Source organism: Leucoraja erinacea, chromosome 11 (assembly GCF_028641065.1).
Source record: "Leucoraja erinacea ecotype New England chromosome 11, Leri_hhj_1, whole genome shotgun sequence".
Lineage (NCBI taxonomy): Eukaryota > Metazoa > Chordata > Chondrichthyes > Rajiformes > Rajidae > Leucoraja > Leucoraja erinaceus.
In genome coordinates, this window is record NC_073387.1 from 51,455,419 (window position 1) to 51,471,676 (window position 16,258).

Genomic DNA, 16,258 nt, shown 5'->3' on the forward strand with positions numbered 1-16,258 from the left:
GAATTCAGAACATCAGATTGTAATGGTTAGCTTTTAATATTTTATTCAGAGAAATATGCGATAAATAGATACAATACAAATATTTACAATATGCATGCATGGATCTGAAAAACCTAGTTATTTAAGATACAACTGTTTTGTGCGTTCTCCCTGTGACTGCGTGGGTTTCCTCCGGGTGCTTTGGTTTCCTCCCACATTGCAAAGACGTGCAGGTTTGTAGGATAATTCGCTTCTGTAAATTGTCCCTATTGTGTAGGATAGTGTTCGTGTACGGGGTGGTCCTGACTACATGCGCTGTCTGTATGGAATTTGTATGTTTTCCCTGAGGCCACTGGGTTTTCTCCGGGTGCTCCGTTTTCCTCCCACATTCCATAGACGTATAGGTTTGTAGGTTAATTGGCTTTCGTTAAAAAAAAAATTGTTAATTGTCCCGAGTGTGCAGGACGGTTCAAGTGTACGGGGTGATCGCTAGTCGGCGCGGACTCAGTGCGCCTGTTTCCACGCTGTATCTCCAAAACCAAAGAACTAAATTTACCTTTCAGCTGCAGAACAAACATTCTTGAAGCCTGTCGTTGAGGTATTGTGAGCAAGTTAATATTATACCTGGAGAATGCATTAACGGAAAATGACCCTATTGCGTTTTCACACAAATTTGCTGCCATGTTGTTTTAATGCCTTTCTTGATGCCAGGAGTTGTCATAGAAAGTTGTTATGTTGCCAAACGCATCCGTGCTATTTCCATTTTTTTGGGGGGTTTCATTTTCCAGTGCCTAAAACATTGCTTCTCATTAATTTCCCCCCCACTATTTTCAACAGTGTTTCAGAAGTTTAAAAGTAAATAATATTAAAAGGTCATCATTTATTTTTTTTTCTGTGGATGTGTGCGAAAGAAACATTTTTGCGTTTTGTCTTCAAGGGTTAAGCGTTGGAAATATGTTCTACGTTTTCTCTGATGATGGAATCACAGTAATCCAGCCTGTGGGATGTGAGATTCAGAGGCAGATCAAAGCTAGCGATAGGATCTTTGTAAGCTTTGTAAGTTGACAACATTTAGACACACTTCTCTTTCAAATATCTTGGCGTTAAACTTTCCTTTTGTACTGAGAACTATGTGTACATATCTGCTGTGCTGTTGCAAGTAAGAATGTCTTAGTTCCGTTTCGGGATATATAGCACATTCCAAAGACGTGCGGGGTGGAAATGCAGATGCTGGTTTAAATTTGAAGATAGACACAAAACTTCGGGGTAACACAGCGGGACAGGCAGCATCTCTGGAGAGAAGGAATGGGTGACATTTCAGGTGGAGACCCTTCTTCAGTCTGACTGCATTTCGTTGTCTCTGTACTGCACATTGACAATGACAATTACAGTTGAATCTGAATCTGAATCTGAATATGAAGAAGGGTTTCGGCCCGAAACGTTGCCTATTTCCTTCGCTCCATAGATGCTGCTGCACCCGCTGAGTTTCTCCAGCATTTTTGTGTACCTTCTTCAGACTGATGTCAGGGGAGTAGGATGTACATAGATAAGGACGTGTGTAGATAAGGAAGTATAGGGTGTGAAGACAGGGCAAAGGGAATGGATTATCAAAGAAAATGTAGAATAGATCATTGTTTGTTGGGAGAAGGAAACAACAAAACAAACAGAGATAAAATGTAGTCGGAGACATTCCAAAGACGTGCAGGTTTGTAAGTTAACTGGTTTCTGTAAATTGTCCCTAATGTGCAGGAGAGAACGAGTGAAAGACCTGGATAGAGTTTTGGTTTCAGTTTAGTTTACGTCACATGTACCGAGGTACAGTGAATAGCTTTTGTTGCGTGCTATCCAGTCAGCGGAAAGACAATACATGATTACAATCGAGCCATTCAGAGTGTGCAGAAACATGAGTGGATGTGGAGAGAGGAGGTTTCCACTAGTGGGAAAGTCTAGCAGCAGAGGTCACAGCCTCAGAATAAAAGGACGTACCTTTAGAAAGGGGATGAGGAGGAATTTCATCAGTCAGATGGTGGTGAATCTGTGGAATTCATTGCCGCGGAAGGCTGTGGAGACCATGTCATTGGGTATTTTTAAGGCGGAGGTTGACAGTTCTTCTGAAAAAGCATGGTGGGATACAGCATGAAAATCCTCCCCTTTCCCCCCCCCCCATCTCCATCCCGCCCTACCTCAATAATGAAATAAAATGAACCCGGTATCGGAGAAGTTAAAACAATCGCATTGATAAGTTGTTGCACAACTTAACTCAAAATATAATAACACGCCCTTAGGTGACAGAGAGAAGTGGCTGACAATACAATGAATTTAGTGCAATGGTTTAGAATCACATTCATTGCATTATGTCTGATGTGATGTAATTTATTTCTTTGCCCACTCTAAATATTTTAATTTGAATGAGATTCAACTTGCATCAAAATTAGCTCCAAGCCAGAGTTGTACGCTTCTAAAAGACAACACATTATCTAATGGATTATGCTGTGGAAACATTCAGCAACCAAGCTGTTTCATCTTTAGTTCCAACATATGTTCACGTTCAAAGGTCATTAATGTACAATTAGGTTTCTTTCCCCCACCACAACACGCTTTTCACATTCAGAAACTATCCCTTTAAAAGTCTGCTTCCAAAACGTGCAAATAGGGATCTGTTCAGAATGTAAACAAGAACAGACCAAAGTTGTACGATTGAGTGTGGACACAAGGAACTGCAGATGGTGGTTTACAAGAAAAAGACACAAAGTGTTGGAGTAACTCAGCGAGTCAGGCAGTGTCTCTGGAGTACGTGGATGGGTGACGTTTCCAGTCGTGGCCCTTCTTCCTTCTTCTGGCTTCACAATTTGTGTTTTTTCTGTCCCTATCACCTTATCTCACAGTCTGTATCTGTTCCATCTTTAGTTCCACACCTGGAGTATTGCGTACAGCTTTGGTCTACTAATCTGAGGAAAGACATTCTTGCCATAGAGGGAGTACAGAGAAAGTTCACCAGACTGATTCCTGGGATGTCAGGACTTTCATATGAAGAAAGACTGGATAGACTTGGCTTGTACTCGCTAGAATTTAGAAGATTGAGGGGGAATCTTATAGAAACTTACAAAATTCTTAAGGGGTTGGGCAGGCTAGATGCAGGAAGATTGTTCCCGATGTTGGGGAAGTCCAGAACAAGGGGTCACAGTTTAAGGATAAAGGGGAAATCCTTTAGGACCGAGATGAGAAAAACATTTTTCACACAGGGAATGGTGAATCTGTGGAATTCTCTGCCACAGAAGGTAGTTGAGGCCAGTTCATTGGCTATATTTAAGAGGGAGATAGATGTGGCCCTAGTGGCTAAAGGGATCAGGGGGTATGGAGAGAAGGCATGTACAGGATACTGAGTTGGATGATCAGCCATGATCATATTGAATGCCAGTGCAGGATCGAAGGGCCGAATGGTCTACTCCTGCACCTATTTTCTATGTTTCTATGTTTCATCTTTGGTCTTTGTCCAAAATCTGCCATTCAAACCCCCTGCCCACCGCTGTATCCACCGATCACTTGCCAAACTTTATCCTGCTGCCACCTCTCTTCCAGCTTTCTCCGTCAGTCTGAAGAAGGATCCCAACCCAAATCGTTACCTATCCACGCTCTCCAGATATGCTGCCTGACCTGCTGAGTTACTCAGGCATTTCGAACGTTTGGTTCAGAGATTTCATGTTCATTAGTTCATAAGGGACAAGAAGCAGAATTAAGTCATTCGTCCCATCAAATCTACTCTGCACTTCAATCATGGCTGATCTATCTCTCCCTCCTAACCCCTTTCTCCTGCCTTCTCCCCATTACCCCTGACACCCGTACTAATCAAGAATCTATCAATCTCCGCCTTAAAGATATCCATTGACTTGGCCTCCGCAGCCCTCTGTGGCAATGGATTCGACTGTACAAGTGTCCTCAGTGACTGTAAGTGACAAACAATGTGCTTCGTTCCAGGAAGAGATATGTCCCTCTGTGGAAGAACAAACTGTTCCACGTTGCATCTGGGCCTCTGCTGTTAACATCAGAGACAAGTACATCTATGTTTCCCAACCCACACTGACTCGGATACTGATCATTGACGTTCCATCACAGAAAGTCCTACAGGTAATCTTAATTAATGTATTAGATCATGGTTGCATTTTCAGTTTTTTTTCTTAGGGATGTAGAATGGAAACAGACCCACCGAGTCCGTGCTGAATACCAATCACCTGTTCATTCATTCTATATGTTATCCCACTTTCACAAATGCCATTTGGACATTCCGTCCACAGATGCTGTCCGACCCGCTAACTTCCTCCAGCACTTATGTATTTTGCACAAGATTCCAGCACCTGCAGTTCCTTGAGCCTCGTCTCCAAGGCATTTGTCTCTCTCTCTCATTTTGTGTAACCAATTTTATATTGTTTGATATCATAGAGACCTCTAGCCAATTGAGTCTGTCTGTGCCAGTACACAAAGTCATTCCATCTTCCACAGAGTCATGGAGGCATACATCATGGAAATAGTTTAAGAAGCACTGCTTTAGAGAGACGGGAGGGGTCAGAGGTGTGTTGTTGAATTATTATTACGTGACCTCTGTTGGTCGCGCAAAATGGATAATCCGGCATCGCTAGTCGGCGCAGACTTAGATAGAGTCACAGAGTGACAGAGTGATACAGTGTGGAAGCAGGCCCTTCGACCCAACTCGCCCACACCGCCAAACATGTCCCAGCTACACTAGTCTCACCTGCCTGCGCTTGGTCCATACCCCTCCAAACCTGTCCTATCCGTGTACCTATCTAACTGTCTTTCAAACAATGGGATAGTCCCTGCCTCAACTACCTCATCTGGCAGCTTGTTCCATACATCCACCACTTGGTGGGCCAAAGGGCCTGTTTCCACGCTGTATCTCTAGAACAGACGATTTAAGTTCAGCATGCAGTGCACAGTTAATTGTGTCTTTCACAGAGTGGACCTCCCGTTCAGTTTTCAGCATCAGCCCATGGGAAGAGCATTTTTATATATCGATCAAATGCAAGTTCCTCTGTACTAAAAAGACTTCTCACAAATGCATATACCTTATCAAGTTCCCTCGTATTAAAAGACTAATTTACTTTACTTTAGACTTAAGAGACACAGCGCAGTTTCTGGCCCTTCGGCCCATCGAGTCCGGGGCAACTAGCGATCACCGTGTACACACTAGCACTGTCTGACACACTGGGGCCAATTGATAAATTGATACATACAAAGAGACTTTTATTTGATAGTATATATATGCATTGATGAGAAGTTTCTTAATATGATATGATATGCATTTATGATAAATCTTTTAAAAGAAAGGAACTAGGTTTCCATGCTGTATATCTAAACCGAACTAAAATTACAATCTGACAACCATGGCCACTAATATAAGAAGCCATATTAAAATGACAATATATAGACACAAAAAGCTGGAATAACACAGCGGGTCAGGCAGCTGCATCTGGAGAAAAGGAATAGGTGACGTTTCGGGTCGAGACTCCAGAGATGCTGTCTGACCCGTTGAGTCACTCCAGCTTTTTGTGTCTATCTTCGGTTGAAACAAGCACATGCAGTTCCTTCCTACACTTAAAATTACAATAAATAGCTTGAAATCGGGAAGTGTAATATTGTAGCGGCGCCTGCTAGTGCACGCAGATTTCGAACCCGACGTTCGGAAGCCACGGTCGCGTGACTCGGGAGGGGCTGTTGTTTTCGCGCGGTTTTTACCTTGCGCGCGTTAGTTCAGCGCTGACCACTGTTGTGGGCAGGCGTGTCTGATAAACCTGTATGCTGGATATCGAACTTTTGAATAAAGATCCGTTGGAAACTGCAGTAGTCGTTTCCCAGACCACTAAAACATCTCCATTTAAAAATTTTATTTACATCATGTAAAGTTTTGAAAATGACACCGAAACATGCTGCCTCTTGTAGGCTAATTCAGTGCACTTGATAATCGGGGATGTGCTTACATTAGCAATGTTACAAAATTTTGAGATTTACAAAATCAAGTCTGCAATTTATCCCATCAGATAAAGCATAAAAAGAAGTTTAATTTGACACCTAATTCACTTTCATATCTCAAGTAATAAAAAAGTTATGGCCATTTTCATACTCGGAAATTAGCATCTTGTTCCCTATTGATTTTCTATGGACATAACAAAAAAGCTGTGATCATGGACAGTCAAAAGCCCATAACCTTCTTAAAAATTAAGAGAACTGAATGAAATTTTCAGTTATCATAGATTGAACCATTCTGAAACAAATATAAAATAATCTTACTTGGATGACCTGAAATTAAAGCATATAATTAGTTAGTTACCCAATTGTAGCTAATTTCAAACTTCAATTACTTGATAGAAACATAGAAACATAGAAATTAGGTGCAGGAGAAGGCCATTCGGCCCTTCGAGCCTGCACCGCCATTCAATATGATCATGGCTGATCATCCAACTCAGTATCCCGTACCTGCCTTCTCTCCATACCCCCTGATCCCCTTAGCCACAAGGGCCACATCTAACTCCCTCTTAAATATAGCCAATGAACTGGCCTCAACTACCCTCTGTGGCAGAGAGTTCCAGATAAATGATTAACATTTTTAAATAGCCTAAGTGTCCAAATAATATTCACAAATAATTCACAATAAAACATGATTTTAAAATCTCATTTACATCAATTTATAGGCCAAATGGAAGGAATTTAGTGTTCAATTGCTGTGAGTTAAAGTCCATTTACGTTCTAAACCAGTCCGCGCTGGTTTAGAACGTTCACATTGCGCTGGATTTGTGCCCTCAAATGCCCAGAAAAATACTGCGGGATATAAAGAGCCCAAAATGAGCTACTCGCTATAGTAAACTTTGTATAAAGGGGTCTTAAGAAGCCCCTTTTAATGTAAAAATAAGGTACATACCTTTAATTGTTTGCTTTATAAAACCCTGGGGCTGCGAGAGGTCGCGGGTTGAGATTTTAGTTGAGTGATTTTAAAACTATTATAACTATTATTCGAGGCCTATAAAACTAATAATACCTTTTGCGACGGGGTCTTTCAGCGATTTTTCGTTAATGATTTACTAGGCTGAACATCTTCGATTGGAACAGCCTAGTAAAAATCGCGTTTTAAACCCGCCCCCTCTAAACAGCGGCAAAATCGCGCACACGGGCTGGGGCAGATTCTCAGCGACGATTCAGGTAGGTTTTGCAACATACCTACTTACATATGGCAATAATAACTCTTCTGTGGTGGTATTTATGTGACAGCATCATGGATTATGCCAATCTCAAAAGAGTGCTCAAGTTCTTCACTTGTGTAGAGGAGCCAGTTGCTAAAAGCCTCTCGTGATTTTTTTTCCCACAGGCTGTGTTGACAGATCCGGTTCCGGTGAAGTTACAGTATGACAAGTCACATGACCAAGTCTGGGTCCTCAGCTGGGGAGATGTGAACAAAAGCAAACCTACTCTGCAGGTATGTGGAAGGCAGTGTATCTTCCCTTGTTCTTCTTCTTCATGCGTTTGAGGCAGCAGAAGTCTGCAGCAGGGTGATGCCATTCGGTTCGACATCCGTAGGTGCCCGCCCTAAAAAGGGCGCATGCTCCGGGTTGGCGCCAAGCTGCGGTGCTGCTGCTGCCTCAGTTTGTTGTTGTTCTTCTGACTGAGGTCAGTTGATCGGGCTCACCACAGGGAGGTCGACAACATGAGCCCCCTTCCCTTGGTGATGAAGCACCAAAAATCGCATCTTTCTCAACCAGAAGAACCTCATGTGTTTCAAATGTTTTCTAAGTGGGCACAGATTAGTTCAATGTAGCTAAATCTTAGGAAAGGCATTAGATCAGAATTAGACCATTCAGCCCATTGAGTCTACTCCGCCATTCAATCTTGGCTGATCTATCTTTCCCATTCAACCCCATTCTCCTGCCTTCACCCTGTAATCTTCAACGCCCTTCCATATCAAGAACTGCCAATCTCCACTTTAAAAATACCCAAAATATTCTGTGGCAATGAATTCCACTCTCTGGCTAATGAAACTCCTCCTCAACTCCATTCTAAAAGGCCCTTTGGCCCACAATGTCCGTGCTGACCCATGCTGCCAGGTTAAACTAATCTCCTCTGCCTGCACGCGATCCATATCCATATGCCGATTGAAAACCCTCTCATCAGAAAATAAACATTGATCCTACTTCCGTTTAGTTTAGTTTAGTTTAGTGTCACGTGCACCGATGTACAGTGTAAAGCTTTTGTTGCATGTTACCCAGTCAGGCGAAAGACAATGCATGATTACTATCGAGCCATTTTATAATGTACAGATACATGAGGCGGGATTCCGGATCTTTTTCCTTTGTCCTTCTCCCCACCTTGCTTCTGCAGGTTAAATGCACTCACTCTAATTCCATTCCAGTCTCCCCCACTGCTATCCCCGTGGTCTGGTTTCCAGATGGCTGTGGGGAGGGGTGCCTGGAACCTGCAACTCGCTGCTGGTGTGCAACAGAGTACTCTCAGCCCATGCACGGCTGTGAATTGCAGGGAAGTAGCCTGCTGAGAACTAATCGCTGTTTGATGGAGAACTAATAGCTATTTGTTGGTGCCCGGCTGCTGACAGTTGCCGGCTGCGATTCGGAAAGTTATTACTGGCAACGTTAGATCATTTCTGGTGGGTGGCCACTGGTTTTGGAGAGCATGTTCTTGTGGCTGATTGTCCATGCCAGATTGACCGCGGTTCTGACAGCCCCTCTCAGCTTGTGGACAGATGACAGGCAACTAATTATTGACCAGCTTCTGCTCTCTCTTACTGCCTGGCCGGCTTCCAGTTGCTGATATCCCCATTATGACTTTGCAGCTCGCCAGATCTTTTTGTCCGACACGACTTCAGGAAGACCGGGTATCCTTAGTGCTTTTGCAGTGCAGAATGCTCTTTCATTTCCTGGAGTGCAGACACGTTCTAAATCTATATCTGTAGGAAGGAACTGCAGATGCTTGTCTACGCTGAAGATAAACACAAAATGCTGGAGTAATAATGAAAGGCCAAGATGGAGTGGAGGTGGAGAGGATGCTTCTAGTAGTGCAATGGGCGGTATGGCAGCACAGCGGTATAATTGCTGCCGTACAGTGCCAGGAACCAGGGTTCGATCCTGACTGCGGGTGCTGACTGTTCAGAGTTTGTACGTTCTCCCCGTGAGCGAGTGGGTTTTATCCAGGTCCTCCAGTTACTTCCCACATTCTAAAGACGTGCATGTTTGTCGGTTAATTGGCTTCTGCAAATTGTCCCCAGCGTGTCGGATAGAACTAGCGTACGAGTGACCATTGGTCGGTGTGGACTCGGTGGACCACGCTGTATCTCAGAATTAAACTAGCGGGAGAGTCTAGGACTAGAGGGTGCAGCCTCAGACTAAAAGGGTACAGAGAAGATTTAGGGTTAGCCATTTTAAGAAATTGTCATGCAACACACAAGTAGTGAAGAGTTTCATTCTGTAGAATATAAGTGCCTTACAATTGAATTACATTGATATTGCTTTGATATCTATTTTACGTTGCATTTGGGAAATGTCAACTCCCTCTCCGCAGTGGGAAACAGGTGCAAAGGGAGGTTAAAATCCAAAACACAAATTATCTTTCTGGGAACACCTCGACATATTTCCATTGGATGGAGATTTTTTTTTTTACAAATCGATTAAATTTAAAAATTCCGAAATAGTGTTTTGGAAATATTTCCGTCGATGTCGGGTTTTTAATAAACCTCCAAGTTTATGTAAAATTGGTAGGATTGTAATGTCATGAGGTTAATGAAGTAAAAGGAACAGTCCCTTGCTAGCAATTTACAGCATTAATTATGGTACAGGAGTGAGTGTTAAGGTGCAGTGTCCACTGAGCCATGCAGGACAACATTGATTTAATGAGAATTTCCTTTGAAACAATTGACCCCAAACAAATTTGTGATGTGTTCTGTAAGAAATTCATAGGGCGAGACAAATGAGCCAGACAAGCTGCTCTGAAATCAACTCGATCTTTCTGAAATTATAAAGTATGCTGGAAACATATAGAGTCAGAGAGACATGCAGCACAGGAACAGTCCCTTCCTCCCAACATGTCCATGCCAACCAAGACGCCCCATCCATGCTAGTCCTACCCGCCCACGTTTGACCACATCCCTCCAAACCTCTCCCCCACATGTCCCTGTCCAAATGTCATTTTAATGTCTTTTCTTTGAAAGCAGGCAGCATTCTATGGAGGGAAACAGAATTAGCAGCTCAGGTCAATGATCCCCTATCTATACAATAGCAGTCAACTAGGCTATGCCATTACATTCATGGTGGTAATGCAGATATCCAGACTCTATTGCCTTACAAGTGAAAATAAATCATTTTAGGTTCTTGATTGTAATCAATGGGTTCATGAGCAAGATTCCCATCTTTATGATTTGGGCAAGAGTTGAGTATGAATGGCTGCATGTTTTATTGAAACTTTAACCCAGGATATCTTAGTTTAGTTTTAGAGATACAGGGAATCAGACCCTTCGGCTCACAGAGTCCAGGCCGACCAGCGATCCCCGCACTGGTGACAATTTTACATTTACACCAAGCCAATTAACCTACATACCTGTACGCTTTTGGAGTGTGGGAGGAAACCGAAGATCTCGGAGAAAACCCACGCGGTCAGAGTCATGTGGAGAACATACAAACTCCGTACAGACAGCACCCGTAGTCGGGATCGAGCCTATGTCTCTGGCGCTGTAAGCGCAGTAAGGCAGCAAGTGGACCTCTGCGCCACCGTGCCACCCTAGTGAACAGAGAGTTGTCAACTAAATAGCTCACTCAATCCTGGTGTACAGGTGTAGAATGCATCCTTGGATGAGACGGTGAAACCAAGGCATTGGAGTTACAGCCTAGAAGATCATTTAGTTTAGTATACTTTAGAGATACAGAGTGGAAACAGGGCCTTCAGCCCACCAAGTCCACACCGACCAGCAATTCCCACACATCAACGCTATCCTACACACAGTATTGACAATTTACATATATACCAAGCCAATTAACCTACAAATCTGTACGTGTTTGGAGTGTGGGAGGAAACCGAAGATCTTGGAAAAAAACCCATGTAGGTCACGGGGAGAACGTACAAACTCCGTACAGACAGCACCCGGAGTCGGGATCGAACCCGGGTCTCCGGCACTGCAAGCGCTGTTATGCCCCTGTCCCACTTGGGAAACCTGAAGGGAAACCTGAACGGAAACCTCTGGAGACTTTGCGCCCCACCCTTTGGATTCCGTGCGGTTCCCGGAGGTTGCAGATGGTTGCCTGAGGTTGCAGGTAGTGGAAGCAGGTAGGGAGACTGACAAAAACCTTCGGGAACCTCCGGGAACCGCACGGAAACCTTGGGTGGGGCGCAAAGTCTCCAAAGGTGGAGGTTCAGGTTTCCTAAGTGGGACAGGGGCATGTAAACATAAGTTCAAACGTCTATCAGGTGTACTGATGCTTTTAGTGATCACAACTGTAGACTTTAAATGGGAGTGGCATGAATGGTTATTGAGATTTGTCTCTTTGCAGGTAATCACCCAAGCAAGTGGAAATGGAGACCATCATACCATCCACACGCAACCCGTTGGCAAAGAGTTTGATCGAGTTGACGACTTTTTCATTTCTCCAACCAATCTCATCATCAATCACATTAGGTACAATGACATTGTCACTTGTTTTTCCTCTAAGGCAAAGGTCTTTGTATTGGTGGAGGGGAACTTGTGTCTCTGTCCAAAGGAAGGACTGGGTTGGAAGGGATTGTCCATCCATGGTAAAAGGTGGGACTAGGTAAAGGAAAGCCAAAGTGGTGGAAGGGCGCCCCAAGTGTCAAGGATGATGATGGGAAGGGGAAAGGTGGTCAAGGTTGAAAGAAATAGGTTCAGTGAGGATGGAAAGGTGGTTCTCCCTGGACTGTCCTGCTCATGGAACTTGGGCAGAAGACGAAGGAAGGAGGGAAGACCGCCAGAGGAAATGAGGTCCATTTGGGGTGGCCCAGTAGTAGAGTTGCTGCCTCACCAGCGCCAGAGATCCAGGTTTGTTCCTGACCTTGGGTGCTGTCTGGGTGGAGTTTACAGTACTCCCTGTGACCACGTGGGTTTGCTCCGGGTGCTCCTGTTTACCCCAAACTCCCAAAGACGTGAGGGTTTGTAGGTTAATTGCCCCTAAAGTGTAAGTAGGGGGATGAGAACATTAAAAAGAGAGATAAAGTGCTGGAATAACTCAACGGATCATATGTGAACAGGTTAGCATGGAGTTGATGGACTGAAAGGCCTGTTTCCATGCTGTATCTCTAAACATTACACTGAACTAAATCAGAACGGCATGTAAATAATTTAATAATCAGGAATAACCCCAACCTCAACCCCAACCCCAACCCCAAATTCAAGATGGCGGAGCTGGCTTAACAGCTGCGGTCCGTCTGGTTTTTTTTCTTTCGTTTTGTTCCTTGTCATGTTTTAGTTAATTTTGTTTTATTAAGTTGTGTATGTGTGTGGGTGGGGTGGGAGAAACATGCTTTGGTCTCTTCCTTCGGGGGGATGCGACTTTTTCTTCGGTCATATTCCCCGTCCCCGTCTCCGTCTGCGCCGAGGCCTAATGGCGGAGCTGGCGGCATCGGAGCTGTAGCAGCGGCAGCAGCGGCGGAGACCCGACTCGGCCCCGAAGCTGTGGCGGCGGCAGCAGCAACGGAGACCCGACTCGGCCCCGGAGCTGTGTTGGAGGCAGCGACCACCCGCGGAGTTTGAACCTTCGCCTCAGCGCAGAGGGAGAACAAGGAGGGAAGAGACAGAGACTTTAAGATTTTGCCTTCCACCACAGTGAGGATTTGTTTGGTGAACTCACTGTGGTGGATGTTAAATTTGTGTTGATTGTGTGTTTTTGTCATTTTTTAAATTATATGTATGACTGCAGGGAAACAAAATTTCGTTCAGACCGAAAGGTCTGAATGACAATAAAGGAATCTAATTTTTTTTTTAAAAACCTGTTGGTACACTGAAAAGATTACCAATATAACATCATTAATTGTGGATGCCTGCAAAATACTGCTGTAGAATTCTGTTGCCAAGTTACTCTGTTGGTTCTAAATCTTAATTGAAAGTCTATCACCCACTCCTGGTAACTTCCAACTGATACAAAATACCTTTTTCATTATTTTGTTAATATCTGTATTTAGTCCAGCAAGCAGAGTGATATTGAATAATAGAATTATACACGGCCCAATTCTACACGGCCATCGTAGAGTCTGTTCACACCTTCTCCATCATGGTCTGGTTTGGCTCAGCCACCAAGCACGACACCTGGAGGCTGCAGCGAATCGTCCGATTAGCAGAGAAGGTTATCGGCTGCAACCTTCCCTCCATTGATGAACTGTACACTGCAAGGGCCAGGAAGCGAGCGGGCAAGATCATCTCTGACCCCTCTCACCCTGGCCACAAACTCTTTGAATCACTTCCCTCTGGAAGGCAACTCCGGACTGTCAAAGCTGCCACAGCCAGACATGAAAACTGTTTTTATCCACGAGTAGTTGCTCTACTCAACAGCCAAAAATCTGTAGCCTCCCTTTGATCTGGTATTTGGTTGGTTCACATGATTGATCAATGGTGTTTTAATCATTAATGTTTTATTTTTATTAATGGTGGAGAGCAGCAAACAATGCAACACATCATTGAAGCATGCCCTCAACAAAGACTCAAAGGAGGACTTGTCACCCTTCATACAGCAAATCAAGAGGCAACTGCTTGGCTAAAGGACTTTGCATTCGCTAAATTAAAAAATTATGAATGTTTAGTGTTTTCTGAGTCATTCGTAACTGTCACTGTACGTCATGTTGTTACTTATGGGCGGAGCACCAAGGCAAATTCCTTGTATGTGAATACTTGGCCAATAAACTTACTTACTTAGTTACCATTATAAGGAATTACATGGAATATATGGAAAACCTTTTTGTCATTGATAATTGTCCTTAAAAGACTTCAGATATATGGTAAATAATCTTTGTTTTACATAAAAGGGAAAGCAGTGAATGTTTTCTCGCTCCTCTTTTATAACTTATGAAGAACATGGAATCTCTTGAGTAACACAATTTTCCATGTTCCCTCCAAAAGCCATAGACCTAACAGACAGAAGCCAAAGCAATCAGCAAACTAGATTTTAGACTTTAGAGATACAGCGTGGAAACAGGGTGGAGTCTGCGCCGAGCAGCGATCACCCCGTACACTAGCACTATCCTACACACTAGAGACAATTTACAATTTACAGAAGCCAATGAACCTACAACCCTGCGCGTGCAGTGGGAAACCAGAGCACCCAGAGAAAACCCACGTGGTCACGGGGAGAATGTACAATCTCCGTACAGGCAGCACCTGTAGTCGGGATGGAACCCAGGTCCCTATTGAGACGTGTCAGTGTATTTTCCTTAGGGACTGGGCTAATGGAGGTTTCCTTGATCCAGACTGTAATGCCCCTGTCCCACTTAGGAAACCTGAACGGAAACCTCTGGAGACTTTGCGCCCCACCCAAGGTTTCCGTGCGGTTCCCGGAGGTTTTTGTCAGTCTCCCTACCTGCTTCCACTACCTGCAACCACCTGCAACCTCCAGGAACTGCACGGAAACCTTGGGTGGGGCGCAAAGTCTCCAGAGGTTTCCGTTCAGGTTTCCTAAGTGGGACAGGGGCATAAGCTGTTTACAAGGACGAGGGCAGTTTATTGGTGCACGATTTCAGAACCTGGCCCTATAAAGCAGCAACTTCGCTACTGTGCTGCCCCAACTATAAGGTAGTCTTTCTGTTTTCCCAATAAGAAGATTTCCTGGAGGATTAATCACCAATGTTTTCTGTCTAGGTTTGGCTTTATTCTTCATGGCTCGAACGCAGCACTGCACAAGATTGATCTGGAGACCGTGGCCCACATTAAAACCATCAGCCTCAAGAACTACAGCTGCATCCCGGACGCAATGGCCTACACTCACCTGGGTGGCTATTACTTTATCCACTGTCAGAGAAATGGCTCGAGTCCGCCCCAGTCACAGCTCATCGTTGACAGCGTCACTGATTCCGTAATAGGATACAACGGTAAAGTGTCAGGTACTCCGTACATCTCGCCAGACGGCAGCTACCTAGTCAGCACAGATGATTACCATGGGCTAATTACAGTCCAGTCTCTCACCTTCCGGGGCGAGATCACGCCAGCGTTTGAAATCGCCACAAACCTGCGCGTGGTTGATGTGACCTTTCAGCCGTCGTTCACGGAAGCCAACGAGTATTACATCTACGCCAGTTCCAGCGTTCAAACAGACCTCCTGTTCATCGAGCTCTCCACGGGGAACGTGAAATTCATCAAGGGCGTGAAAGTTCCCATCGAGCCCAAGGACTGGTGGTGGAACGGCAACAACCGGGCGATAGTCAGCAGTGGTCTATTTGGACAGTACCTGATCACTCCCTCCAATGAGTCCCTGTTCATCGTAGGGGCACGGCAAAACACATTGAACTGCGAGATATCCAAGATAACACGAGGCAACACAATTGTGTGGGTGGAGGAAGCATGAAAAGCCACTGAGCGGAGTTTAACTTCATCCAATGACCTTTTACACTGCTTATGAGACAACTGTACAGTAAACATCTTCATTTTCTACACTGAAAGGCAATCTTACTGTACACAACAACTTTGCTGACGTTAGTGTTTTGAATATTGTGAGCATTAGATTGCAACTTTCAGTTGCATTATTAAACCTTTGATTGTGAACCATTTTCATTTTTTTAAATCATTCATTGTCTATCCCATTTCTGCAGAAAAAGATATATATTTTCTATAACTTTTCACTGTGGACTGTCATAAATGTATTCTAACAAGCGCTCCAGGACATTTCCTTTCCCCTCACCTCCATCTGTGTGGCCACAATAACTTTTACTTTGGAATCAGTCTCTCTGTTCCATCTTTTTTTAATTCGGGTGCGATGATAAATCACAGTCCTCAAAAGGATCACAAAGCAAAAACAATAAAGATACTCGTTGATTGAAATTATTCAGCTAATTGTTGTTTAAGTGCTTCGTTTTTTTTCCCCTCCAGTTTTGCGACTCCTTTATTAAATTTATCAAGATCTACGATATAAATTCTAAAAAAAGGATGGATTTGATTCTGCTGTCCCAGTGTGCTTTCTTAAAGCAGAACAGGTAGTGCCAGGTCAGAAACTGGGGTCAGGGATTATGGGGAGAAGGCAGGAGAATGGGGTTGGGAGGGAGAGATAATAATAATAATAATAAT

General features: G+C 44.0%; 1 protein-coding gene across 2 annotated transcripts in view; it reads left to right on the plus strand.

Moving 5' to 3' along the window:
• The window catches only part of LOC129701807 (follistatin-related protein 5-like), a 424,382-nt gene extending 408,361 nt beyond the window's left edge, over nt 1-16,021 (plus strand). For both annotated transcript variants that reach the window (XM_055643258.1, XM_055643259.1), the window contains 5 exons: nt 917-1,035; nt 3,955-4,104; nt 7,352-7,459; nt 11,532-11,656; nt 14,840-16,021. In XM_055643258.1, the coding sequence (XP_055499233.1) occupies nt 917-1,035; nt 3,955-4,104; nt 7,352-7,459; nt 11,532-11,656; nt 14,840-15,542 (1,205 nt within the window). In that variant the 3' untranslated portion in view covers nt 15,543-16,021. The remainder of the gene's footprint in view (nt 1-916; nt 1,036-3,954; nt 4,105-7,351; nt 7,460-11,531; nt 11,657-14,839) is intronic.
• Nucleotides 16,022-16,258: the final 237 nt, after the last annotated feature.